This window comes from Kryptolebias marmoratus, linkage group LG5 (assembly GCF_001649575.2).
Source record: "Kryptolebias marmoratus isolate JLee-2015 linkage group LG5, ASM164957v2, whole genome shotgun sequence".
NCBI classification, from domain to species: domain Eukaryota; kingdom Metazoa; phylum Chordata; class Actinopteri; order Cyprinodontiformes; family Rivulidae; genus Kryptolebias; species Kryptolebias marmoratus.
The window spans coordinates 12,274,502-12,300,815 of NC_051434.1; the positions used below are offsets into that span (position 1 = coordinate 12,274,502).

A 26,314-nucleotide genomic window follows, 5' to 3' on the forward strand; every position below is an offset into this window, starting at 1 on the left:
GGTCCTCTGTGATGTTGACCTTTGACCCCGTGACCTTTAAATCAATCGTGATTACATTTGAACTAACACGTGTCCAACTTTGCAGTTTAATTTTCTTGTTACATGGTAGAATAGATAGAGAACAAGGTAATCTGTGATCTTGTTCCTTGACCCCATGACCTTGAAGTCAATAGGCATCAACCTTGACCCATGAGGTGTCCAGCTGTGGCGTTTGACACTCCTACATGACACTGTTGCAGAGTTAGAGCACAGGATCACGTTTGACCTTGACATTAGAACGGATCGGCACCATCATTTCATTGCTTGTTCCTTGTACCGTGTCAGACGTTTCCTTAAATGTCATGAAAATCTGTTCATAACTCTGAGTATTTTTGTGCACTGACAGACACTACCGAACACACAACCTTCTCGGCGGAGGGGACAATCTCAACATTTCCAGGCTGAGTCTCCTGAAACTTCAGAGCTGCTCAGGTCAGATGTCAGGTGGTCAGTGGGCCTTTCTCAGGCCAGGCCCTCCTGAGGAGAGACGGCCTCCTTGGTCCACATTCAGAGGAGCCTCCTCTTCATCCTGCAGCTGGACGTTCCTCCGTCTGCCCGGCAGGGGGCAGCACACGTGGCGGACTCACTGCCAACAGAGCTGCTCCCGGGTAAAAGTGAGCCCGCACCTGAGACAGAAACCGGTCCTGTTCATTATTTCAGCAGCACACACAGCGGTTACATCACCCACCCTGCGCCAACAATTCTCCCCGTTTCTGCCCGCAAGACGGTTCCAACCTGATATACCAGCAGTCTGTGCTGTATGCTGCTTTTTGTTCCTAAATAAAATGTAAACGCAAAATAATAATCACAAACAAGCTGAGCCATTTTAGAGAACATTGTAATTATTCACAGAACAGATTCAACACAGATCTGGAGCCTGGAGATGTGTGTGTGTGTGTGTGCATTTATACACATCCTTTTCATTTTCCTGCTTCCTGTCAAATAAGTTTGACTTAAAAAAAAAACAAAAAAACCCAGAAACCAAATTATCTTTTTTATGTCTTGTCACTTTTTAATTAAATATTCCGTTGACGTGTTCTGTTTTTCTTTGGTCTATCTGATTTATAAGTGAGAACAATGACAGTTGTGTGTTTGTGTGTGTGTTAACAGTATGAGTCACAGCACCACAGTCATACTGGTAATTAGCAGGCTAATCCAATTTGTGAAAGAAAATTCAATTTATTCCTCTCTGATTACTGTGATGCTTTCGTTTCTGTGCTGATGAAACCAACATGTGGGAGAGAAAAATGTAGAAAGAACTCAAATATTTTAAGTGAACAAGATCAAAATGACTGGAATGACTTGAGTTTGACTCCATTCATCACAGCTCTGTGTGCTAATTTACAACATAAAGTTCACTTTCTTTCAGTGTTTAACTCAATAAGACAATATATTTAATTTATTAAAAGCTTGCTTATCAGTTCAACTCTTGCTGCTGAGTAAAAACCTAGATAAACATCATTTAAACATTATTCAAGTCATCCAGCGAGGATTTTTATTTTATTATTCTGGATGACTTGAGCAAATATTTGAGGCGGGGACATTGTTGTCACACGAAGTCCTCTTCTACACCGACCTGTCCTACAAGTTAATAATTCAAACAAACATTGTTCTGTAAATAATCAGGTGTTGAACAGAAAATGAGTGAAAAAGAAGCCAGAGTTTCCCCCCCTAAAACATCTGAAAGATCTCCAGAAATCCTGAAGAAATTTGCCAAGAGTTAAAAGAAAGTCTGACTTCTTGGAAGGAGAACAGAAAGGAATCGATGTAGTCCAACCGTCCAATAAATATTAGCTGAGAGTTTCATCAAACTTTATTTAGTGGTTCATGAGATATTTTGCCAACACAAACATCATGTGCCTTCAGGTGATAATGAAAAATGGCTGCATGCTGCATTTCAGCTGTCTGCTGATATTTATTTAATCTCAAATCTTTCAGGAAGCAAAACTATTCAAACTGGCTTTTTGGCTCGTTCGTTTTCTCTCTGAACAAAACGATATTTATTAAAAAGCAAAAAAATATATAAGGGCATGTTGCTGGCATGTTCAGTATTCATAAATATGAACGCATAAAGTGACATCAGTAACTGAAAAAAGGAACATGATGCCTCAGTTTGCACAGGAGCAGCTCCATCAGCAGGAGGTCTGTGTGCTGCCCCCTGCTGGGCAGATGGAGGAACATCCAGCTGCAGCATGAGGGGAAGAAAAAAGTCAACATAAATTACACACTTCCATCTTGATGCTTTCATGATAAAAAGCTACACGCGTATTTTTTTACTGAGAGACTTGACCGGTTCGTCAACTCACTGTCACTTAAAAGATTAGACAGCTTTAAATAATAACTAAAATTAAAAATGGCGCTGAAATGTAAGTTAGTGCATTACTTGAAGAAAAATGCTCCCTGGTGTTAATCATTTCTTGCCCATGCAAGATGGAAATCTTTGCCCAAAAACTTACACAAATAGAAAATATCCAGAGCTGCTTGTTTTTTTTTAAAAAAGGCAGACAAACTGAGTGCTGAAAAATAAAGTTATTTTGAATTTGATGCATTAAAAAAAAAAAAAGGAGCAATTTGTTAGACTATAAGTAGATGGCAGCGTGTTACACCACATCCTTTGCTTACTCATTTCAATCACAGAAACAAGGATTTGAGCTACAATCTAATATGCTTGATGCAATTTTTTTTTTTATCCTGGAGGGTGTGGTCTCACAAAGTTTATAAAGACAAAAGATTTGATTAAACTATTTGTCCACCAAGTCTTATGGAGTCACATTTTTAGGACACCATCACCAGTCAAGGTACTGATCTGTTCACTCTGAGTTGTAACATGATCCCACAGCTAGGATCAGCAAATTGGGATTAGTAAAAAATATACATTTATGCCCTCTTAAAGACTCTAAAGACCTTTTATGGAAATTGGGGTTTTTGCGTTGGTTTGCTGTTAGTGTAAAACTAAACATTTACAGTGAGATTTGAAAAATCTTCCAGGATGAGAAACCTTAAGAGGAAAAAAAGGGAAAAAGCCACCATTCTTTTTAAATTGTTCTCCTGATCTATATAAAATCTCTCATTAGATCAAAACTGGTTAAACTCTGACATGAAAATGTTATCTTCATCAGGTTAAATATTAAAATATTTGAGTTAATTCTGTAAACGCTGACACTACAGCCAATAACTTTAAACTTTATTGAGCAAAAAACACCTATAAGATGTAACAATACCACATAAATGACAACTATAATTTAATGTACAAATAATCTGATAAGGGTGTGGAGTCGCTGAGCATTTAGAAGCCGGTATGAACGTGAAAAAGTTGCAGGTTAGGCATTCTCGTTGAATAAACTGAACGCCCGAGAGCGACCGCGAGCTCAAGGTCGTCCGGTGAAGACAGATGACGCGGGACAACGACTGAATGAAATAAAATGCCTTTTTATTGTTCAGCCGTGTCAGAACCTCGTCTCCGGAACAAACACAGCAGGACTACAACTGTTTGTCAACCTAGCTACCTTTGAGAGGACATAAAACCGGGTTTCATCGGACCACCAACGATAGCGTTTAGAATTTTTCTATCAGACATCCAATGATAGCATACAAAATAGTTAACCTACCAGTGATACTGTATATAAAACACTTGTCTCTAGATTTATCCCCAAATCCACCCGCAATTCTTTTTTTACCCCATATCCCTCTTTAGAACATTTGACACTGACATATTTTATGCTTAAACAAGCACATATTAAGAGTGCATAATTCTCCATTTTTGAGATTATATAAAAAAACTACACAATGTTACACTTTAAGTCAGAGTACATTTCAACTGATTATTAGTGTTCTACACATTCGACCATAACCAAAGGAACATTGTATAATATCACTATAACTTAACACTACGTGTAATATATGTTATAAAAAAAAAAGAAAATTACAAATGATTAGCATTGAAGAGAAAATAAAGATGGCTAGTGTGAAGGCAAGCTGGGTCAGTACCATAACAGATAATGAGTAATACAAAAAAGAAATAAAAAAAGAATAAGAAAAATAGAAAAAAAAAAAAAAAAGTTGATAATACAGGCAAAGCTAAACATATGTGTTTCACACTTAAGATCAACCTCATATGCACTCATTCAATCAAATAGATCACCTGCTCTCATCTTTGACGCTTGGAAATTCTTTACCCTCTCGGTTCAACTTGCTTTAACAATCCTGTGGCAACCATCTTTATTTTCTGGTGTCAGGCACTTTCCAAGACCCCCTCTCTCCCCCCCCCCTCTCCTTTTACCTTCAATTCTTTACAGGGCAATCATAATGCTGTTTCAGACAAGACAGGACAGCCACGATGCAGGTTCTATTAGAAAACAGCTGCAAAAAGAACAAAGAGAATCATATTCGTGTGCTGGAATACATGGAAAAAGTAGACTTTTCCCCTTCTTTAGCTATGAGCTGGTGACTAAGAGGTTTTGTGGTGCAGCCTACCAATCCTACAGGTCGGTGTCAAACCAGGCCAGCTGGTTGCTGTCCATCAGTTCCTGGGTGTGGCCAAGGTCCGGCAGAGGATCGGTGTGGTGGCCCAGGTCGGGCAGCGTGTCAGCGTGGTAGTCGGCACCTTCCATCATGGGGTCCAACAGGGTGTCCTGTCCGTAAGCTGCCGGATAGGCCCGATACGCTCCGTCTGAAAGATAAAAAAAAGTTACAGCTCGTGTTAAAAAAAAAAACTACATCATAAGATTTCACTTGCTAATAAGGAAGCAGGGTAACTTTGTCTTGGATATTTATATTCTCAGGGTTTTGTATTTCCTGTGTAACTCAGCTGAATAAAGATGAAAGCATCAAAGTGGCACCAAACGATCAGCTGCATTTAAACTTATTCAACTATTTAAAACCACAGAAATGACAGCATCCGTTATAAAAATGACCATACTCACCGTCTTGTCTGTAGGCCAGTGGGTCTCCCTGTGCTCCCATATCTAACCCCAGGTCTCCAGTCTATAATAAAGCAAACAACAATGACAAAGCTGCTGTATGGCCGATGTTAGCCTTTTCTTACAGTAGATCCCATTGCGAATTTTAAATATAGGACTGGTGCCCTAATATAAAAGACATGAATGATGGTTACATACTCATGTTTAGTAAAAAAAGACCTTACATGTTTACTGATGAACAGCCATCAAACTTCAACTCTGAAAAAAACCATTCAACTAAAAAGCCCCCAAAACAGTATATTTTTGTTTGCTTTTTACAAGCCATAAAAAGCAACCTCTTCAATGTGTTTTCAGCAGCGAGTTGCTCCTCCGTACAATTTGTGTAAAACAGTGTACATAAGCCTTCAAGAGGAAAAAAAAAAAAAAAACACCTTTTTGCAGTATAATCAAAATGCATAAGCTGCTCAGATTTGCGTTTATGCATTTCGGATATTTGAGCTCTTTTATACAAATCTGTGTCGGCACATACGTCGTTCCAGGCCATGGGCTCAGTCCTGAACAATGAGCTGGTCAGCTCCACGGAAAGACGCTTCTTGTAGTCCTGGGGTTTGTCCTCCGACATGCGGAACAGGACGGCCGCAGCATAGGTTGCTGCAGAGGAGCACAAAACACAACGCGAGTCAAGCGACCTCGACGTTCAAAAGGCGAGCAAACTGGATTTCTGGCTGCGCGCGCTCACCGACGCCCTCGTTACGAGAGTGCAGCAGCTCTGTGAGTGGCGCGGTGGCTCCCTCAGCTTCAATGGCCTCGGCGGCCTCCTTGTCTTGGGCCAGTTCACACAGAACACCCGCTGCGACGCGCTGGATGTTCTCCACCGGAGAGTACAGCAGCTGGATGCAAGAACAAACGAAACCAGCTGAGCACGACAGATCCGAGGGGCACCAAAATGTGCAGGATAAACTAAATTCTGATCTGAAAAAAGAATCTGGGTTTGGTTTTTACCTGGACAAAGAGTGGAATGGTGTTAAGCCCTCTGATGACAATTCGGTTGTGGACATCCCGGGCCAGGATGTGCAGAGCTCCTGTGCACCCTTCGACTATCTCCTCCATGCGCACACCCTCCTGGATGTGTTGAAGGAAATTTAAGAGACAACCCACAACAAACAAATAATAAATTACAATTTGAAGAGCGTTACACACCACGAACTGCTGCTGGTTGCCTCCCATGCTCGTACGCCTCTGGGTGTCCTGATGAGCTCTGACGAGCAGTTGGACCAGGCGGGGGATGGCACCCTGTTCCCTCAAAGCACTGTGATTGGCCGGGCACAGGGCCAGGTTGCGAATTAGACCAACTGTTGCCTTGAGAGAAGAACATTGCATTTTTTTTTTTACTTATTTGAAAGTAATTTCAATTATTTATGACTGTATTAGAAAATGTAACCTAAAAAAAAAAAAAAGGTGTCTGAAGGAAATGTTACCTTGATTAGTGGCCAGTGGGACGGAGGGTGCAGCAGTTTGACAACCACAGGCAGGCCATAATGAAGGCGCACAGCATTCTGGGCCATCTCAGCATCCTGGTGGCGGGAGGTCAGGTGACGCAGGGCACAGACCGCTGGCTCTGTGATGTCCTCTCTGTCACCGGCCCGAAGTACAGTTCGCACCAAAGCCTCGATACCGCCGACCTAATGAAATCATGCAGTACAACACAAGCTCTACGGGAACACCTGGATCAGGTTCTACATCATTTCTCAAAAGAGGTCTGTGTGCAGCACATACCTGGCAGACCATAAGTTTGTTGCTGTAATTGTTGCAGGTCAGGTTAGAGAGGATGCCAGCAGCACATGTGACCACGTTAATGTCGTCACTGGCCAGCAGCTGGACCAGGGTGCCCAGGAGACCCTCCATCCCCTCCTACAGAGACGAGTACAAAGTTCTCCATTTTTAATCCTTAATGTTTTCCTTTTCTACCAAATTAAAAGCAACACTAAACTTGGGTCTTGTGAAACTGAAGAAAAGAGTTATACCTGTTTGGTGGCAGCATCTGAGAGATTCCTTAAAGTCCAGAGGCAGTTCTGGACCAGACGCTGGCTCGGATCGGTCAGATGTAGACCCAAAGCCTGCATGCCACCTACAGTCAAATTCACTGCATTAGAAGACCCCATACTGTGACTGTCACAATTTTAAAACAGACAGTCCAGTAATTGCTCTAATAGGGACACTGCACGAGTTACATATGGACATACTTATATTACATCGTTTCATTAGTACTTTTACCTTATTACTACGCATGTACCAGGAGTATGTACGTACCAGCTTCTACAATGGCTGGCTTGTTGCTTGAGCAAACAGACAGCACTTTGAGCACCCTGCTTGTGGTCCACAGCAATTTCTCATATGTGAAGGTCCTCATGATGTTCACCAGGGCTTGGGGACCACCGCTGGCCAGAATGATCAGCTAAAAACAAATACAGTCTTATGTCAGGCTGAATAATGTTGCCAGCCAAACAGAGTACGGCCAAGAAAATTTAATTAAGTGCATGTAAAGATAAGCTGAATTCCCTGTACCTTGCTTTCCTGGTTGCCATATGCCAGGATCTGGAGACAGTCAGTAGTTATTGCCAGGAACTTGACATTGGTGTTAGACAACAGAGCTACCATCTTCTGCAGCCCCCCAGCTAGGCGCACTGCCATTTTGGCCCCTTCCTGATGCAACAACAGGTTGTGCAGTGTGGTGATGGCGTAGAACAAAACGCTGTCCACCGGCGAGCTGAGTAAAAATCAGACACAAAATCAGAGTAAATATTTCTCCTTAATACCTGCCGAACAGGCCAAATTATAACCTGGATCCCGATCTACACAAAAGCTTTTATGAAAAGGAGGTAGGTCTTTTATGCTCCTCACGCCAACCTGCACTGAAAGCAAGGTATTGTGAGTCCAGGTGCAAGTTCAATCACACACATGCGACATCCCAACAGGTCCCAACCTGCCGGGGGAGTCAAGTGTTTTGGCTGCAGGTTTTCGGCTTTTTTATGAGCCGCTTTCACACACGAACACTGGGGGATGTTCGGCAGACTGCGCGGATGGTTTTGTTCAAAATGATTATCCCGCAGTTCACAAGCGTTTCAAAGTGTGGAAAAAAATGGAGGGATAGCCTCTACGGCGCACAGGAAACAAGACAAGATGCAAAAAGTAGGCGTAGAAAAAAATACTGTTGCAACATGTTCAGATTAGCAGTTGAAACTTTGCTCTGTTCAGAATAACGCCACATAATTAATGCATCTGCAACAAACATGAGCAGAAGGACAGCAACATAAAAGGTCGGCAGCAAAGAGAATAAAGCAGCAACAATGCAGCACATTTTGCTGCAATGTTTCCCCCTCACCTGCTCAGTGCTAAATGACTGCAAGAAGATCAAAATCAAAGCTGCGGACATTTGCGTTTTCACACTACATTCATAGGAACCTCGAAATCGTTTCAGGAAAAAAAACAAAAAGGCCTTAATCTTTTGTGTTTGACTTCACCGTTTTCAGATTGGCGTTTGAAGCATTTCAATCAGCAAGAAATTTAGCTGTTCAAGTTGCTGCTTATGTGAGGATTCAGACAAGTTAGCATTTTAGCTGTGCTGTATGATGAACATAATGCAACATATATTGTTTTAACCTAAAACAAATATAGAGGATAACCACAGAGAACAAATACAAGCTGCTAAGAAATCCAAAAAATAATTTTCTTATCAAACCACTAACAACTATCAGATTTCTGTCATAAGAAGCCCTAAATAACATCCAGTGTTATGTACATTCTTGCCTTAAGCTTTAAAGCAGACATCCTTTCACCGTTTGTACACAAAATCAGCAACATAACCCTCTGCACGTCTCACCCCAGCATCTTGACCAAGGCGGGGATGCCACCGGATTTGAAGATCGCGAGGAGCCCCTCGCGATGGTGGGAAAGGTTGTGCAAGGTGCCGGCGGAGCAACGGGCGGTCTCCACATCGCCGGTGTTCTGCATGGCGCGGACGACCGCCGAAACCATCTGCGGCGAGCGCATGAGGGCATGACGCGACGCCTCCTTCTTCGACAGCTGATGCACCATCACGGCAGCTTTGTTGACGACGACCTAAGTCAGAAGGTCAAGAAGTGAATACAAATTGCTTTGCATCGGTGTAATAAGTTAATCGTCTGGTACTTGTGGGGGATTTCAATGTGATGATTTAGGTGTCTGTTCCAGTACCTGGTCTTCGTCATTAAGCAGTTTGGTGAGCTCAGGTATGGCTCGAGTGGCCAGCTCTGCATCATCCTGATAGTTAATGAGGTTCACCACAGCATGCTTCAGCATCTGAGAGGGCTCTGCCAGACGTTGAACTGCCGTCGGATTGGCAGCATCCAGCTGGGTGGGTGGAATCTGAATGCCCTCTTCCAAAGTCTCGGGGAACATAGCAGCACGCACACGCTGGGCCCGAGTCATGGCATAACCCTCAATGTCTAAAAGAAATTTAAAAAATAAAACACTGAGGCTAAAAAAGCAAGACCTCACCAAATTATTTGTTCCGTCTTATAAGGGACAACCACTTATAAGAAACAATTTTACAGTAAGATAATCTGCCCGTATTCGTCACGTGTGCTGCACCAAAATCTTTTCAACTTGTTAAAGGTCTCAGCTCACGTGGGGAAATCTCATACCTGTGGCCTCAGGAGTGAAAGGCTGGTTGAACTCCCAGTCGTACAAAGTCGGATCATCCTCCTCAGCATCAGGGTTGCCCTTGCCGCTCAAAGATGGCGCTGTGGTGGTGACGCCTGACTGGATTCCTGAATCCAGATAGGACTGCTGCTGCCACTGGTTCACGGCAGCCTTACTGTCCCCCATAGCCATATCCAGCTCCATCAAATCAGCTGCAGACAGACAGACGGCCAAAAGTTAAAAAAATGAACAAGTAACTTCACAAGAACAGTAATCCTCTGCCAGTCTACCAAGCAGACACAGTTTGAGTAATGTCCGTGTCTGCTTGGTAGTCTCCATTAACAAGTTTAGCACTGCTCAAAAACACCAGAGGCAGGTACAGATGTTCACAGGAGCATGTGGAACATGTCGTTTTCTAATACAGATGCAAAAAAGAAGCTTTGGACTAGATGGGTAAAACAAGTTTTCCTCTGCGTCTCGTATCTTTGATAACGGCTCCACATAAAAGCTTGTAAGCGTCAATTTCCAAAGATGTTCCCCTGATGCTCTATTTCCTGACTAGAACAACAACAAAAAAAACTTCAGATATAAACAATAATGGAAACTGTGACTTGTGTTTTCCTTCGGTCCCACAATGCTTCAAATGTTGCCCCAACTAATTTACATAAATCAAATCTAATACAACATGCAGTGAGCATAAAACTGCTGCGTTCCTCTCACACTATTTATTTTTACTTAAAGAAAAAGTCTTTTTTTTTTTGGTACTCACACTGGGTAGCCATTGTTCTTGCCTGCCCTCAGCCCGCACAGCAGATATGTCTGGGGGAAGAAGGAAAAAAAAAAAAAGAAAAACACACGGATAAAACAACTTAAACTCCCTCAGTTTGGGGGGAGTGGGGAGGAAAATTAAAAAGGCCGTGGCTTAACCGTGATGCTTTGGTGATTCTCAATTAAAATCGCCCGCCTTCTTGATCTACCTTCACCTAGATCTCCACTCGCCTGCCTGCCTGCCTGCTTGCTTGGCCAGCTAACGTAGACATGCGAGGAGGGGGGGTGGAAATGCCGAGCCTCCACCTCAAACCGAGAGAGCAAAGCGGTGGGTATTTCCAGGCCAGCACGAACACAATTCACCATTCAGCGGCTCACAACATCAAAGGCATATTTCTCACCGCCCCCCTCCCCCCTACCACGGCCAAGTTCCGACCTAGCTGCCGCTTGGGTTTCAATGAGACACAACCCCCCCACTCGTCCTCCGCCCGCAATCACTTCAATGACTCCTCCTCTCATGGTGGTTCAAACTAACAGAATAACAAACTGGCCTCATAATCAAGCAAAATGTCCGGCTAACGGGCGAACCCCCCCTCCCCTCCGCCGTTCACCCTATTAATATTTACCGGCTTGTGTAATTCAAACACCGTGCGCTAGCAGGAGTTAGCTGCCAGCTAACAGGTTGGCTAGCTCATCTCGGAGGCTAACCTAACGTGCGTAGCTAACCTCTCCGTCAGTTAGCTAACTAGCTAACATAAACAATCAGCGGCTCGGGAGGTTTGGACAACTGGTTAACAGCCCGCATGGTTTGTTCTGATATTTTTCCTCCGGGGTGGCGGAAAAAAATAACTACTTCATTATCGGAATCGTGACACTAAAATGATCCCTTAGATTTTTTTTAATTCAGGTGTGATTAGCGTATAAAGACGTATAAAAAGTAGATCCAGGCGCCACCGTACAAAAACTGCTAAGCTGCCAGCCGAATCAGAAAACCCCACCGGAGCACCCCTCCTTAGCCAAAGATGATTTTTTTCCTTTGGTAAAGCATGCATCGACACGCCGTAAATGCCCCACACGGTGTGTACGCTAAACGTACTGCCTCTCACCAGAGTCGAGCGGGTCCTCCGTGGCTTTTGTCGGGCGAGAAATCCCCTTTCTCGTGGCTGAAAATAGTAAAAGGACTGTTAGGTGAACCACCCGTCCTGGTCCGAACCACACCCGCTGCTGCGCCGCCGAAGATGTTGCTTCCGCCTGCGCGATCGAACACCAAGATGGCGAAGGGAGAAAATACGGTATTCTGCCGCACTCGGAAAAGTAGAGCGTCTCCCCCTAAAATAAGTTTTACGGACGCCGACATTTTAAACGATTTCTTGATAGTTGCACCTTATTTTTTATTACAATAGCTTGCCGTTTCAACTCTAACTCCTTGTAATGGTGGCAGATGTGCTGAAAATAAAGATGAACTAGAAAGAAACGAGATTTATGAGGTGCTGTGACTTGACTAAAGGGTTAAAATTAACGTTTCCCATAATAGCATGAAGGACCATTCACACACCTGGACACAATTAAATTAGGAGTTATTTTCCCAAATGACAAAGCTAAGGAGGCAAATTCATTGATTTAGAAATAATGAATAGTCTTCTGTGCAATTTATATTGTTAGGCTCAGAACAGTTGTTAAAATAGTCTGGTGCTTATGATGCATTTTAATATTTATTAGTATTTATAGTAATATAACTGGAGTTCAATGTTTCTGTGACAGTTCAGCAACCTCTACTGTTGTCACTAATGCAGTCACGCCGAGCATTTGCATGAGAATTCTTAGCAATGAACACATGCAGGAATGACAATGAAACAACTAGAAGGTCCAGTTTGAGCCAATAAACAGCGGGTGTTGTGCACGTTCTCCTGTACGGTACACGCCACAAGCCAGAAAAGGGTCAAAGTCCAAAGTGGTGTTGAGAAACACGTTGCTGGAACTGCAGGAAATGCAGGCGGGAACTTTATTACCAGGAGCTATACCACAACGAAATTTTTGCAGAATTTTAATATCTGTGTAGACAACAAACAAATAAAAAATCTGTTTTCTGTATCTTTTCAGATTTCCGTGCCAGCTGCTGACATCAACACTTTGGAGTAAAACTATAAAAAGCTTCAGCCACCGTCCCAGTTCCATCTGTAAGTCGGCGCCGGAAAATCAGAATGCCAACCGGGAGCGGCTATAAATGGCACAGACACGGTTCACACTCTTTGCGGTTGGTCACGCGTCGTTTATACAAAATCCTCTGCCACTAAAAGCCCTGACCTGTCCAGGTATGGATTTGGTATTAAACCCAAAGAGTTGTGCTGTCTGTTTGGCACCAAACAGTATAATTTAGTTGTTGTTTTTTTTGGTTTGTGTTTGGTGTTCCACTATTATTTTTTTAGTTGTGCATATTATCCTAAAAGCCTGCTGTCAGGAAGTACCATTTTCACAAAAGAGCGTGTTCTTAGTCGGGTTTCAAAGTTTAGGTAGGTGAGCAGTAGATCCCTTAGAATGTGAAGATCCATTCTAAGGCATCACACAGCTTATCTGAAAGACATCCTGAGGCCTCGTTTCCCCCAGGTACATGACCCACCAACATCCATGTGTCAAAAACAACAAAATATGACTTATTATATTCAGCCTTCTTTGCATTTGCTTTGTGGTTCAATTCTGAAGCTGTAAACACAAGCATCATGACTGTTCTCTCAACAAAACAAACATTTTAAGCTGTTTGAGCTACAGTAACACGTGTATCGTATTAAACGCAGACTTTACTTTTTACTTGCATTAATGAACCCCGGCGTGATAGTTACCTCTTCGTTGTACCTGCTTTTTGTTACGCCTTAAACAGTGCAAAAACATACGTTTAATAAGAGTTGCAAGCCATCCCTCAGCGTCTCTTCACCACAGAACTGGTAGTGATCGCAGTCAGCTACCAAAAGGAGCTTTTTTTTAAACTTTTACAATATTCGCACTTTTATTCATAATGAGAGGAATTAAAAACAAAAAGGAGAAGGAGAAGCCAAGTGAATCCGAATAAATACACCTTTTTATTTGACTGATTTGACAGATCTGATTATACAAATGCCAACACAGAGCTCTGAAATAACAGGACCAATCAGCGAGACAATGACTGTACATTCTTGGAGTGACCCTCCCATATTCTGACCCCCCACCCCACCCCGTCAGCGGTAACTATGTAATTTGCTAGTGTTATTTGTTTTTTTCTTCTGTACAAGTAAAGCTCAGCTACCCACCCATCCACCCACCCTCTGATATCCCCTCCCTGTTGGGTGCTCGGGTTCGAACTCGATGCAGCACCACAACAAGGCGTCTGGGGCCAATTACGGAACAGGGCGCCATGATGAACCTTCATGCTTGAGCAGCGGGTTTAGAATTTTTGTTGTGTATTTCAGACACGTTTGAGCTGTGTGGTCGAGCAGATGCTGCTGGTGTATTAACAGAGTGTGCGCACTTTTGTAGTGTATGAGTATGGTAATGTTCGTTGTCATTTGGTTGTAATGCAGACCGCCCAAAAATCTCTCGTCAAATGGGTCTAGGTGGAACCTTCCCGAATGATCCCCCTCCCCCCCTTTCACTCTTGCATCACACACACACACACACACACACACACACACACACACAAATACTGGTAAATTTTCCCTTCATCTTAAAAAAAAGGACTATTTGCATGTTTGTTTCAGAATTGTTTTTGTTTTGTTCTCGGTCTCTTCCTCCAGTCAAACACGACTCGCCTCACACACATTAAACACGCAGTCTTCCCTAAATTATCTAAGTGCAGTTTCTTCCAACATGCGTCCTATAGTAAAAACACTAACTGTACCATCACAATAAATGGATGGATAAAACACCCTGACTTTCATTCTTGCAACCATTCTTCTTCAGCCAACCATCTCACTCCCTCCAGTGGTCCCCTTATCCATTTACATGTACTCCCATGTAACAGTGACAAATATTTCTCCTTGGTGTAACAGCCGCAAAGAGGGGAAAAAAGGGGTTTGGGTGGGTGCAGGTGAAGGAAGGCATGGAGGGGGGAAAGAAACGTTGAGTTCTTCTCAAGAAGAAAGTGAAAGACAAGGAGGTATAAATGTATGTCCACCCCTCCGTTTCCCCTGGATCTTTACGATGAAGTGGAAGTTGAAGGTGGAGGGGGGAGAAAGGGAGGTGGACGGTGACTGAGGCGGAAAGGAGCGAGGAGGGGAGGAAGAGGAGAGAAGGGGAGCAGGAATGGAGTGCGTTGGTCTTCATGTGTCCTGGCCATCTGTGGCAGGGGCGTCGTTGGCATTGGACAAGTCTGAGTCAGTTTCCCGGCTGGATATGCGGTCCAGCTCTGCCTGGACGTCGCTCAGGCCCAGCTTCGAACCTGAAAATGGCATTTGTTAGTGCTACCCTGGAGGAAAACAACAAAAAGCCAAAAAAAAAAAAACTAAACCCATGAGCAGCTTAGCCAGTGCGGTGAACGGCAGTACATTTTCAGCCACGGTGCGATGAGCACAGAAGCATGTGCACATGATTAAAATAAGAGCCGGGAGAAACAGTGATCATCATTAAAAATGAATGAGTATAAACACTTGCACAGTTTCAGTATTGTTAATTAGGCCATTTTTCCCCATTTAATCCGAACATTTCAGAAGGCTGCAGCGTTCTCAGTGGTCTCATTGTGTCTCGTCTCATTTGGAAAAGAAAGAATAGTCGTTCTACTCGTGCTGATGTTCAGGAAAACAGGAGCCACGGACGAAAATAAGCCACTGTAGGAGAACTGTAGGAGAAATTCATCAAAAACCTATACTGCGATACAAAAGAGGCTAAATGAATTAACTTTGAAAGGATTATTGTTTTATAAATCATGTTATTTCTATTTTGATAGGACAAAGTGTTCATGTTCAGGTTACATATTTAGAGAAATGCTAAAATTAATAATGCTTCATGATCATTCTGAATGAAATACATGTTTGCATTTTTTATTCAGAAGAAGCCTGCAAAAGTACGGGCTCACAAGCTTAAACGCTGAAATAAAACTAAATATCATTTCAACATGAGAAGAATTTAGGATTTTTACTGGGGCTTGTTAGAAAATAATAAAAAGGTTAGGTAAAATTAATTCTGAACCTGCATTAAACACTGACCTCTTCTCCTTCCATGTCTCAAACATCAGTACAACTATTTCTTCCTCTAATCACCTCTCTGGCCTTCCGTAGATAAAAATTCCTGATGCTTAAAAAGCGGTCGTGTTTTTAAGAAAAACGGAGCAAAACAGAAACAGTAGAAGTCACGCTGAGGTTAAAGAATAAGAAAAGCTTCACCGAGTAGTGGAAAATGTAGCAGACATTGCAAAAAAAACCAAAAACCAATCTGTCTCCTTACATTTCTGCCCATACTTTTTGACTTGTTTATATGCTTATCTGTATCTCTGCTAATTACAATGTTGAAGTGTAACAACGCTATTTATAGACATGCTGCCTGATTTCCTAGAAGCGTTCAGTTTTATTTTATTTATGTTTTTTTTTCATGAATTCTCCAGCCTATGGGTAATGATGGTGGTTTCCCCATTTTTTTTCTAATTTTCTTAAAATCCACACATTCAAGAGCAGCAAATGAGAGGTTTTAAGGGCTCAACATCTTATATGAATCTGCAATCTCTCCAGTTTCCACCACAACCTCTAGGTGGCGATATTGCACTCCTTCGCCCACCGTCTTTTCAGAAGAAGAAGAAGTCAGAGATTTCTCACCGGAAATTTGACACCGATTTTGTATCCTTGTGTGTCCCAGCGTGATAAATTATTCAAACATTGATCGCATCAAGTTCTCTTCACGCAGCATTTCTTGCAAACAAACATTCGTTTTGCTTTTCTTCTGTTTGTAGTTTGACTTTGAGGTCTTCTTTGTCTGTTTTATGTTTGGTGCCACCTTCTGAATGGGAGTTTCATCGGATGATTCAACCCATGAGGGTTTTGTGTCCACCGTCACAAAACCCTCATGAACATGTAAAGATGATAGCATTTAAGTCACGGGGGAGTTTTGTGATAAATTATAATGCGAATTAAGCTCTAGGGAGGCCCTCAAATCCCTAAACGCCAATGTTAATTTGTGGCAAGACTTCAAAAATGGAGCGCATCCAAGACAAGTAAAGACTTATCAGAACTAGAAGCTTTTTGTAAAAAGAAAGGGTCGTTAAAAAATCCTCTAAACAACATTTAAAAGACTTAGTTGTTGCTGAAAGTGTTAAACCCTGTGATACTTGGAAGTTTTTGTGTTGCTTATGATACATTTTTTCCCTTTTTCTGTCAATTTGAAATTAAAACACAGAAAAAAAAAAAGGCAAAACAAAAAAAATTAAAAAACGGATGCCCAAACCCTGCCTTACCAACGTCTCTGCACGTCAGCTTTGTTGGGCATTAAATATGTCAACTATAGCATAATAATAATATTTATCATTAATCCTTCATAATATAACATATGATAGATTTTATTCCAAACGTCTGTGGGATTTGACTCATGAAAATGGCAGCCTGGGTTCTAGAAATCTCACAGAAAATATCAGCATATTGCCTTTTTTCCTGTATCATGTGTAAATGTGAAATGATATCTTGACACTTTTGAACTCCCCAGCCTTTGTTAGAATCACATCAGATGCAGATGTTAGTGATGGGAAATGCAAGACAACATGCAAGAAATAAAAAAACAACACATCCTTCAAATAAAAGAGGAAAAATGAATTTTGGAGTGAAAGGGGGCAGGGGACCACATAGAGAAAAATGCAACAGCCTAAAGTGATCTATCGTGTTTTTAAACTCATCAAATTGGCAAATGAAAACTGAAATGAGACATAGTGTTTAAGTATAACTGAATGCTATTTTTTTCAGCAAGAAGTAAAATGGCTACAACAGAAGACTCGTTTCTCTTAGGATGCTGGAGAAAGGCTTGAGGCTCAGAAGATGGAAAGGAAAGGGGGTCGGGTGGGCGTCAAACGAATAAAACGTTTAAAGACAAGCGATAAAGATAAGAAATATTTTGCTCACACACACCTTACCGCGGCCAGCATCCTCTGACTAGTGCACACACACACACACACATTATGAATGGAGTTAACAGTGAGACTGGACAACAAACTATGAGCGTGGTTTAGGAGAAGACATACAAGTTATACGAACAGGCAAAAAAAAAAAAGATGGTGCTAAAATTGTTCGAAGATGGAATAATTCTCGTTTCTTTTCGAAGGGTTTTTGCTCATGTCTGGAGTGGAGAACAAGATGATGGATGGCAAATGAAAGCTTAAGTGATGAGGCGTGACTAAAGATGGAGATTCAGTCCTCAAACACAATTACATAACATGTCACTCTTTAAAAGAAAAAGAGAGAGAGAAAGCACTGCAAACAGCAGTTCTCACCTGACTTTCGTACAGTTCCCGGAGTATTGTTCCCACCACCTGGTGTCCCAGGCCCCCCTGTCCCTGCTTTCTTTGTCAGGAGGCTGTTGAAGAAGTTGGCCAGCACACCCTCGCTTGTTTGACCTGCAGCGTAAAAAGGGACTGCAGTTCAACAGCATGCAAACAGCAGCAACAGAGGAGCAGACGGAGGGGGGGGGCAAATACCTGACTGCGGCATGGCGTTTGCGACGTTGGCCGCTGCAGAGCGATTACTCGTCCTCGGGGAGCCTGTGGGCGCCCTGCTAGTGGTGTCCTATAAACCACAACAGTTTCGTTCACACACACACACACTGGAGGGAGGGTTTTCTTTTCATCTTACGAGCCAAGACTTGAAGGAAACAAATAAATAATAACAAAAAAACAAGTAACACTCACCACCGGTCGCCCTGCTGTCACAGCGGGCTGTTTGGCAAGCAGCGACTGCAAATTAGAGCACAATATGCACACTCACTCCAATTAGTACTTAATTAACATATCAAGACCCTGAAGTTAGATTTAATTTGTGATCCCGCAAGCAGAAAAGCAACTCGCATTGACTAAAACGGTTTCTGACCTGCAGCTTTACCAAGAACACCTGGTCATCTTCTGCCTGAATTTCCTTTTCATGAACAATCTAGGAAAAAAAACAAAAATGATTACAGTTTGATTCTATATGTTTTTGCAGCTAATAAAAGTTATTGAATAAACTGCTCACAATCCCCACAGGGATGTTGTATTATACTTTGAGTGATGAATGAAAAACTGTATATGATTTAATAACATTTTGTACCTTTCTGACAGGCGGCTTGACTATTACGTCCTCGTAGCTGTTATCTGCTTTTATCGTCTGGAAGTTCTCGTGAAGGATGGCGATCTTTTTCTCATTGTCCCAGCCTGACGGACTAGATGGAGGACACAGAGGGTCGCGAGTCAAACGCGGACGACTCTATGTCGCCTGGAATATACAAAGGACGAAGACAATCAGGCTTACATGAAGACTGCATCTCTCTCCACCACCTGAGCGGCACAGTGGAAGGGAAAGCCGTAGAGTCTGTGGACGAGATATTTGTAAAGGATGTTCAGGTTCTTCATCTCCTTCACTGACGTGTACAGCAAAGAGGCGCCGTCTGACAGGGCCGTCAAGGGTATTCCTTCAACAAAGTTGATCAAACGACCAGCATCGGTGTGATCCGTTAATGAAGGCGGAGCTTCAGCTAAACTGATTGCAGCAACGCAACAGTTCAAGTTAAACTGATTGACTAATGTGAACAAAACACTTGGAGCGATGGTCACTCAGTGTGCATAAGAAAAAAAATCCTGCCTCTGCACCAAACATTGTGCAGTGTTAGTTTGCACAACGTTGCGTTTCAAGGATACACTGCAGACAGAAACGTCTGATGTGGGACTGGATGAAGTCCAAGTGTTCATCTCTGTAGTCGTGCTCCTTCTCCAGGGTGCTGATGGCATCGCACTGAGGACAAATAAGGACACTCATCAGCTGTGAGCAGACGGGGAGTCCGTTTTAAGGTAAAAGTTACAGATGGAAACCCACATCTGAATGCTGTGTGTGCGTACCTTGGTGCAGACCACCACCACTGGTATTCCCAGGTTGTGTGTCAGAGTGTTGTCGCCTAACGGCAGCAGTATGCTCTCCTCCTCTTCACTCCTCCTCTGTGGTGTGCCATCCTCTCCACTGCCCGGCTCTGTGTACTCCTGAAACTGTTTTACAACTGCAAACAAAAACGAATGGCGGTTACGCTTTCAAAGCATGGGTCGCAAAAGGGCCCACAGAAGTGATTTTGTTTTCACTCATCAAGGTAGCGTTTGTGCATAGATGCGGTTTTTTCTCTCCCCGCTAGGAGGTCTGACGGCTGTCCGTATGACTCACTTTTGTGCTCGAGCTCCCGCAGCTTTTCCGGGGCGACTCTGAGTTTGTCGATGTGTTCCCTAGCAACGGCAGCCCACTTCTGAAGAGAGTCCAGGGCGTTCCACGGCCGTGACATGTCAACCGTTATCAGCAGCAAAGTGTTCTCGATGGAGTCCACCGGAACGGCAACTCCCTGCAGACCTTTATGGTAAAGGTCTCCGTCCAAGACCCACGCGTTGCACCTGGTGTGGTCTGAACAAACACAGGCATACGCAAACCAGGCCAAGATTATTGTACGCAGTCAACTATTACTGATACTAATCTATTTAGACAACTCTATTAGTCACAAGAAGAGCGACAAAAGTTAGAAATTTATATTATAAACTGCAGACAGCTGCTGTTTTACCGTCAACGTCATCATCGTGGACGCTGAAGTAGAGATATTCTAGGCCACGTCCTTTCATGTACTCCTCAACCCCCTGCAGCCTCGCAACCAAGGTGGTCTTCCCTGAGCCCACCTCACCTAAACATAGAAAATAAGTAAATAACATGAAGTAAACAGGATCCAGCCAATAAAACAAAGCCTGCTTTTTATGCAACGTGTCAAACCTAGTTTTAAAACAACCAAAACCACTTGGATTTTCTGTAAAAAGGTTGCCAGCATTCACCACCTTCTTTGTATCTAATCCTCAAAACACATCAATATGAATTTATATTAAAAGATAACATTTTGAGCAGAAACCTTTACCTTTGCTCTCAACACTGAGATAAACATTAACAAATGCACCATAAAGCACCCTCACCTTGTGTCTTGCTAGAAAAGAAAGAAGAACAGGAGCATTTAAATCTTGAATAATTAGAATACAAATAACGATAGTGAGCAAGAAATGCTTTTGGGTTAAATAGAAGTATAAAAATGAGTCCAACTAACCTGGTAGTCAGCTTTATAATTATCAGAGCTGTGCATATCCGGGTTAAAAACAATAAAGAAGCTACATTTCCTGTCAATTTTGAACACTGTAATTGTCCACATGTTTACAGATCAAAGTGTCTTAAAAAAAGAAAACTGCACAGACACTAAAGACGAGATGAGACTTTAAAATGGCTTGCTTTTTTCATAAAGCAATCATAAACAAAAAGATCAAGTTTACTGATATGAGTGAAACTTTATGCGAACAGCCAAAATAATAAATGGACTACATGCCGTATGAAAACGTTCCAATCTGTCTGAATGAGGGATCAGTAGCTGGGACAATGCAGCGTACATCTGCAGACGTTTGTTTCTGCACATGTCCAGACATTATCGCTACACTAGAAGCAGACAGCATGACAGTGTCACTGTAGGGTGTTTATCAGGTCAACTCTACGTCCAATCTTTCCATATGAACCGGAGTCGACGGGAGGACTCGATGCGTTAGAGCTCAGCGTGTTGTCATGGACGCACGCAGTCACGCTTAACAAAAGGTAACCCACTCTCTGATCATCTGAACAGAGGAGCTGGTCGTGGATTATCCCAGGGGGACGTGTGGACAGTGTGTTTTATGTGCACGTGGACATCAGCAGGACAGACGAGACAGTCTCTCTGCTTCATTCACATGAAGCCTCCAGACAAAAGGAAACCCACTAACTGCTTTTTTGGTTATGGCAGGCTGTTGTAACATATAATTAAACAACACAGCTTTTTCAAAGACATCATTAACTGCATTTGCCTTAGTCAAAATGGCGTGCTTAATAGTGGCTTTAAAACGAAAGATATCTAAAATAACATTTCTACAAACAGTTATAAGTAAAGGTATATACAGGAGAGATTGTATTAATACTGAATTTTAAATACCCTAAAAGTTTAAATGACTATTTTGATATTTTGCATCTAGACTGGGTATGCAGATACCCATAATCCAATTTTTCCCAGTCAAAAAGAGCATTTGAAATACCTAAAGAAGCTTTCTTTCTTCCCACAATCAACATTTTAGATACTTCCAAGTCATTCTTCCTTTAGGACCAATAATGTGTCTTTCCATTTCATGTGTATTGGACTTTAGAGCAGTCTTCCTGTTTATATTGAACGTTGCGGATACCTGAGGGGTTTTTACCTGGAGAAACTCACATTTCAGAGAGTGTGTTGTCTTCTATAATGTGTTACTAGTCTTAATTTTAACCTCAAAATATTAACATACGTTAAAATTATCTATTTAGATCATTGGAATTACACTGTTGCTACTTGATCTTTTATTTGCTCATACCTGTAATTGCTTTATACCTTTTCGTAATATACATGCTGGATATGCTTAATGATATTTTTTGAGAGTTAAAATGTTCACAAATGCATTGTCTTTGCACAGCAGTTTCCCAGTGGAAACAACAGTTTTATTTGTTTATTTATGTATTATAAGGTTATTTCTCCAAAGCAAAATGCCATGACTTTTTAATTGTGATTGCATGTACCTAAAAATGTGTGTTTCTCAATGTAAAAAAAGTCAGCTATCCAGATTGTTTATCAAGTATATCTGGAGCCAAAAGCCAAATACGCATGAATGGGAAAATTGACAGTTTGTTCTAGAAATAATATTTGTTGATTGTGGATTAAAAAAAAGAATGGCTCCCTATTAAGCCATTCGCTTTGACTAACAAGAAGTTAATTGTGAGTTTTGCATTATAAGACACTGTTTGACTATTATATGATAAACCGGCTTGCCATATGTATGTGTTTTCTCCCTGGTCCTCTCAGTCATCCTCCTCCTATTAGCTGCTGCTAGCATCTCTGGATGCTAGAATGACTTGCAGGCTTTGAGAGAGGCTCGGGTCGGTCTCATAAGATGATGAGCTAGTCTGAGTCTCTGTGTGTGTGTGCACCATGAAAATACACCTGTCTCCGCCTCTCCTCAGCGGCAGCCAGAGGCTCAAAAACAAAAGCACCAGAGCCAGCTAGCTAACCCCACCGAGCAGAATTAAGCCAAGCCATCAGGATGAAACGATGAGCAGGTCCCGGGTTTTAGCCAGGAGGGTCGCCGCAGACTGATACCCACCCATGACCAGGACATTTTTCCCACACGGTAGCTTGGATCTTGAATGGGTTGACACCTCGCTCAGGATGGTGGACCTGCAGACAGAGCAGCCCCCTCGTTACAACACAGCCGAGCGAGGCTCGTTTCGCTCATTCACAAACAATGACTGACGAGCGAGGAGCTAAAAGCGAGGCTAGTGCCCTCCATTCAGTCCGGTGCTGATGCTAGCTAGCCTCATTAGCATGCTAGCTGTCAAACCATCCTTTTCCCACAGCGAGTCTTCCCCCCACCCCACACCCCACCCAGCGCGCGCTCTGAACGCCACAAACAAGCTTTTAAAAAAAATCTCATTTCCCACCATAAGTCCTGTCCGTCCTCCTCCTCCGGGTTGGAGCTCTCCGCCGCGCTCTTAGGTCCAGCTAAGGTGGAGGATAATAATGCACTCCTCCCTGAAGTCGCCATCTTCGCAGGGCTCGTAAACCTTAACGGGGCGCCCGGATGTAGCAGCGGCGGTGAGCTCAGTGAGGCTGGTGCGCCGCACAACGCGCCCGGGCCGGGGCGTGGTCCCCCCCGCCATCCCCGCCATCCCCGCCCGCCCCGCACGAACATCAAGCCCCTGCTTCAGACACGATGAGGTGGACCGGAAGCTCCGCACAAAGGTTAGAAACAGGTACCATGTCAGGGAGACATATCAGGTAGACACCTGTAGGGAGGCTTAGGGCAACAACACACGTTTTATTTATACACATTAGGGGCCCCCTTCCTGAACTAAAACCAATCTGAAAACATTTTGACAACCTTTAATCTATTTTTGCATTTATTCAAACAAATCAGATGATGATTGCGCTCTATGATGATGCCAATTATGAAAATAAAGTGTTTTTATGTCTTAAAATAGACTAAATAAACATAATCTAAAGCATTTTTCCCCAGGTTTTTGTGTTTTTGTTTGCCTGTAGGCAACATTGTACAATAACAGTGCAAAAATGAAAAAGATTAATATTTTGTTTAAAAACGTTTCTTTCATGCATGTGTATAATTCAATTGCTATATAGATAGGTAGATTGATTTTAATTATCCCATCCTGGGTAATTCTTTTCCCTTTTTTGCAGCAACAGACAACAATACAATCATCATCATCATAATAATAATATTAAGAAAAATAGTAAATGGACTGAACTTATATTGCACTTTTCCAGTCATGTTTGACCACTCAAAGCACTTTACACTAGTTCCACATTCACCCATTCGCACTGACAAGCGTTCACACATTTATACACCCATTCACAGATCGGTAGGCAACTTGGGGTTAAGTTGCCTAGCTAAGGAGCACATCAGCATGAGATAGGAGGAAGCTAGTATTGTCTTCTAATTATAAGACAACTACTCCAACCACTGAGCCACAGTCGCCCAGAAGGAGATGACTGAGACAGTGCAAGATGTTAAGTGAAACACAAAACGATTAAGATGGATGGTGCAAAACTCTTAAAATATACAAATAAGATTTAAAATGTGCATAAAACTGAGACAGCATTAACTGCATTCAGAGGTTACAGCCCTTTTGATTCTGTTACAAAGCGCTGTATATCCAGTGTGCGGTGGAGAGGATCCATTTCTTCCAACACCTCAAACTGGTCCAGTCTGCAGCCGATAATCGTGCTTCGGTGGCGCCGTCAGGTCACAATACGTAGCCTGTAGGTAACATTGTGCCGCTGCGGAGCAACCCGTCAAAATGAATGCCCTGAAGAGTCTGAGTGTAATTCTTCAAACTTTGCACAACAAGAAACCAGTGTCAAAGTTCACTGTTTGATCATCACTGCTTCATTCCAGTCATTTCCCAGGATGTGAAGCACAGATGAGTGAACCAGGTCTCTGTTGTGATTTCTAACCTCTTCCTCCTTGAATGAGGCTCAGTTAAGTCTGCAAATGAAGGAAAATGTCAGGAAATTAGAAGACGTGAAGACAGGTTACAATGATAGTAGAGTTTCTACAGATTATAGCCTGAAGTGTACTTTACTGCAACCAACATCCAGTTTATCTTCAATAAACTGCAAAGATCAAAACAAAATGATGATACAAACACACACTAACACAAGTTCATGCTGCTATGGTGATATTATAATGATTCACTGTTGCCTCAAGGCAACATATGCAATTTTTCCATAATGGCATGTTGCTGCCTTAGGGCAATCGTTGCATTTTTTAACAAGCTTCCATTATTTAATTAGCAAATTAATTGAATTAAACTATAAAAAAGAGGTTTGCTAAAACACTTAGTGTGAGCATGTTTTTAGATGGGAAAAAAGGGGCCAGGAAATGATGTTTTCACACTCCGCTTGTGGAGCGAATGTGACAAATTAAAGTTACAGCCCACCCTTCTTTTAAAAGCGTTTCATTGTTTAGATGGATGGATTATGGAGATTACTTATTACAATAAGTTACTTATTGTGTCATGTTTTGAACAATATGTGCATGTATTGACTTTATTTGTTTAAAACTATCATTTTAACTAATATGCACAGTCCAAAAGATGGTACTGTGTAGGTTATTACTAAAATAAAATGTTGATTTGTCTTAAAACAAAAAACTTGTCAGCATTCTTTTACACCTTTAGGCCTATACATAAACATTTGATACTGACAAATATGGAATAAAAAACTTAAAGCTTAAAGTATTTTTTTTTCTTTTCAACAGTGAGAGAAATATTCCTTATCCTGATGTGAGGGCAAGTGCATCACATGAAACGTGCGTTGGAGAAATCTAAGAGGGAAAAAAGTAATATGCATAAAACATATGGGTTATAGCTAATTGTTAAGGGTTTTCTTTTATTTTTTTTGAGAAACGTATCAGGATAAATGGGTTTTCAAAAGAACTATAGCCCACAAATCCATTTTAGAGAAATTATCCTCCTAAATTTGCTGCCTCCTAAATCGGGGTTGATTTGTGAATGAATCTGATCCTCTTAGCCTGTAAGGAGATAATGCTATAATTCCACGGAGGATTTGGGAGCACTTCGAATAGACTGTAGTCTGCTGAGCACGGTCCATATTTTGTTTTAGGCTATTCGCCATTTAAAGTTGATAGAGAACAAAAGAACAGACTGTTTCATTTTTGTCCTCAGAGTGCTTTTAGTTATTTTTATAATCTGTTTCATCATACTAGCTCTGTTTTGTCCTTTCAGCTACTTTTAGCTTTCTGCTGACGCGCTGCTTTTCTTTTAGATTTTAGCTAACCATTTGCTGCTTTTACAGTGTTTTGCTACTTTTAGCTTAGCTACTGTTTTACTTTTAGTTACCTTTTTGCTGATTTTAGCTAGTCTTTTGCTACTTTTAGTTTGTAACTTTACTGGATTTTAGCTAGTGCTTTTCTATTTTTAGCTAGCCTTTTGCCACATTTAGCTTGCAGCTAGCGTTTTGATATATAGTTTTTTGCTTTCAGCTTGTGTTTTGCAATTGTTAGCTAGCATTTTGCTACTTTGGGCTTTTTTGGTAGTCTTCCTCTTCTTTCAGCTGTAAGAACTCGGCTTCAGCTTCTTCAGCAAATTTCAGCATGCAGAAAAAGCAATTTCTCTCGTTTTAAACCTTTT

At 42.0% G+C, this 26,314-nt stretch overlaps 2 protein-coding genes across 2 annotated transcripts; both read right to left on the reverse strand.

Annotated features, from left to right (window-relative positions):
* Positions 1 to 3,448: 3,448 nt before the first annotated feature.
* Positions 3,449 to 11,668, reverse strand: LOC108241224 (catenin beta-1-like). Its single transcript, XM_017425245.3, has 17 exons — positions 11,513 to 11,668; positions 10,408 to 10,457; positions 9,641 to 9,850; positions 9,192 to 9,442; positions 8,839 to 9,077; positions 7,524 to 7,725; positions 7,269 to 7,413; positions 6,983 to 7,086; positions 6,735 to 6,869; positions 6,437 to 6,640; positions 6,159 to 6,317; positions 5,961 to 6,080; positions 5,698 to 5,848; positions 5,488 to 5,609; positions 4,962 to 5,022; positions 4,513 to 4,708; positions 3,449 to 4,398 (listed from the first exon to the last, which is right to left on the reverse strand). The coding sequence occupies exons 2-16, from the start codon at positions 10,418 to 10,420 to the stop codon at positions 4,518 to 4,520; spliced, it is 2,307 nt and encodes a 768-aa protein (XP_017280734.1). The 5' UTR covers positions 10,421 to 10,457; positions 11,513 to 11,668; the 3' UTR covers positions 3,449 to 4,398; positions 4,513 to 4,517.
* Positions 11,669 to 13,457: 1,789 nt separating this feature from the next.
* Positions 13,458 to 23,274, reverse strand: dync1li1 (dynein, cytoplasmic 1, light intermediate chain 1). The gene is made up of 13 exons (XM_017426361.3): positions 23,087 to 23,274; positions 22,750 to 22,823; positions 20,130 to 20,246; positions 19,745 to 19,975; positions 19,432 to 19,586; positions 19,234 to 19,327; positions 18,848 to 18,983; positions 18,647 to 18,758; positions 18,431 to 18,490; positions 18,253 to 18,297; positions 18,043 to 18,130; positions 17,839 to 17,961; positions 13,458 to 14,814 (listed from the first exon to the last, which is right to left on the reverse strand). The coding sequence occupies exons 1-13, from the start codon at positions 23,188 to 23,190 to the stop codon at positions 14,696 to 14,698; spliced, it is 1,458 nt and encodes a 485-aa protein (XP_017281850.1). The 5' UTR covers positions 23,191 to 23,274; the 3' UTR covers positions 13,458 to 14,695.
* Between the last annotated feature and the right edge of the window lie 3,040 nt (positions 23,275 to 26,314).

Bases quoted from the DNA above. Each gene is read 5' to 3' on its own strand.
- dync1li1 (XM_017426361.3), bottom strand. From the start codon at position 23,190: ATGGCGACTTCAGGGAGGAGTGCATTATTATCCTCCACCTTAGCTGGA. The intron at 19,328-19,431 runs GTACGCACACAC...ATTTGTCCTCAG, and splicing joins TGGTGGTGGTCTGCACCAAG to TGCGATGCCATCAGCACCCT. The intron at 18,298-18,430 runs GTCAGAAACCGT...TCTAATTTGCAG, and splicing joins TGTTCTTGGTAAAGCTGCAG to TCGCTGCTTGCCAAACAGCC.
- LOC108241224 (XM_017425245.3), bottom strand. The intron at 9,078-9,191 runs GTACTGGAACAG...CTTCTGACTTAG, and splicing joins TGCTTAATGACGAAGACCAG to GTCGTCGTCAACAAAGCTGC. The intron at 7,726-8,838 runs GTGAGACGTGCA...ATTTTTACTCAG, and splicing joins GCCTTGGTCAAGATGCTGGG to CTCGCCGGTGGACAGCGTTT.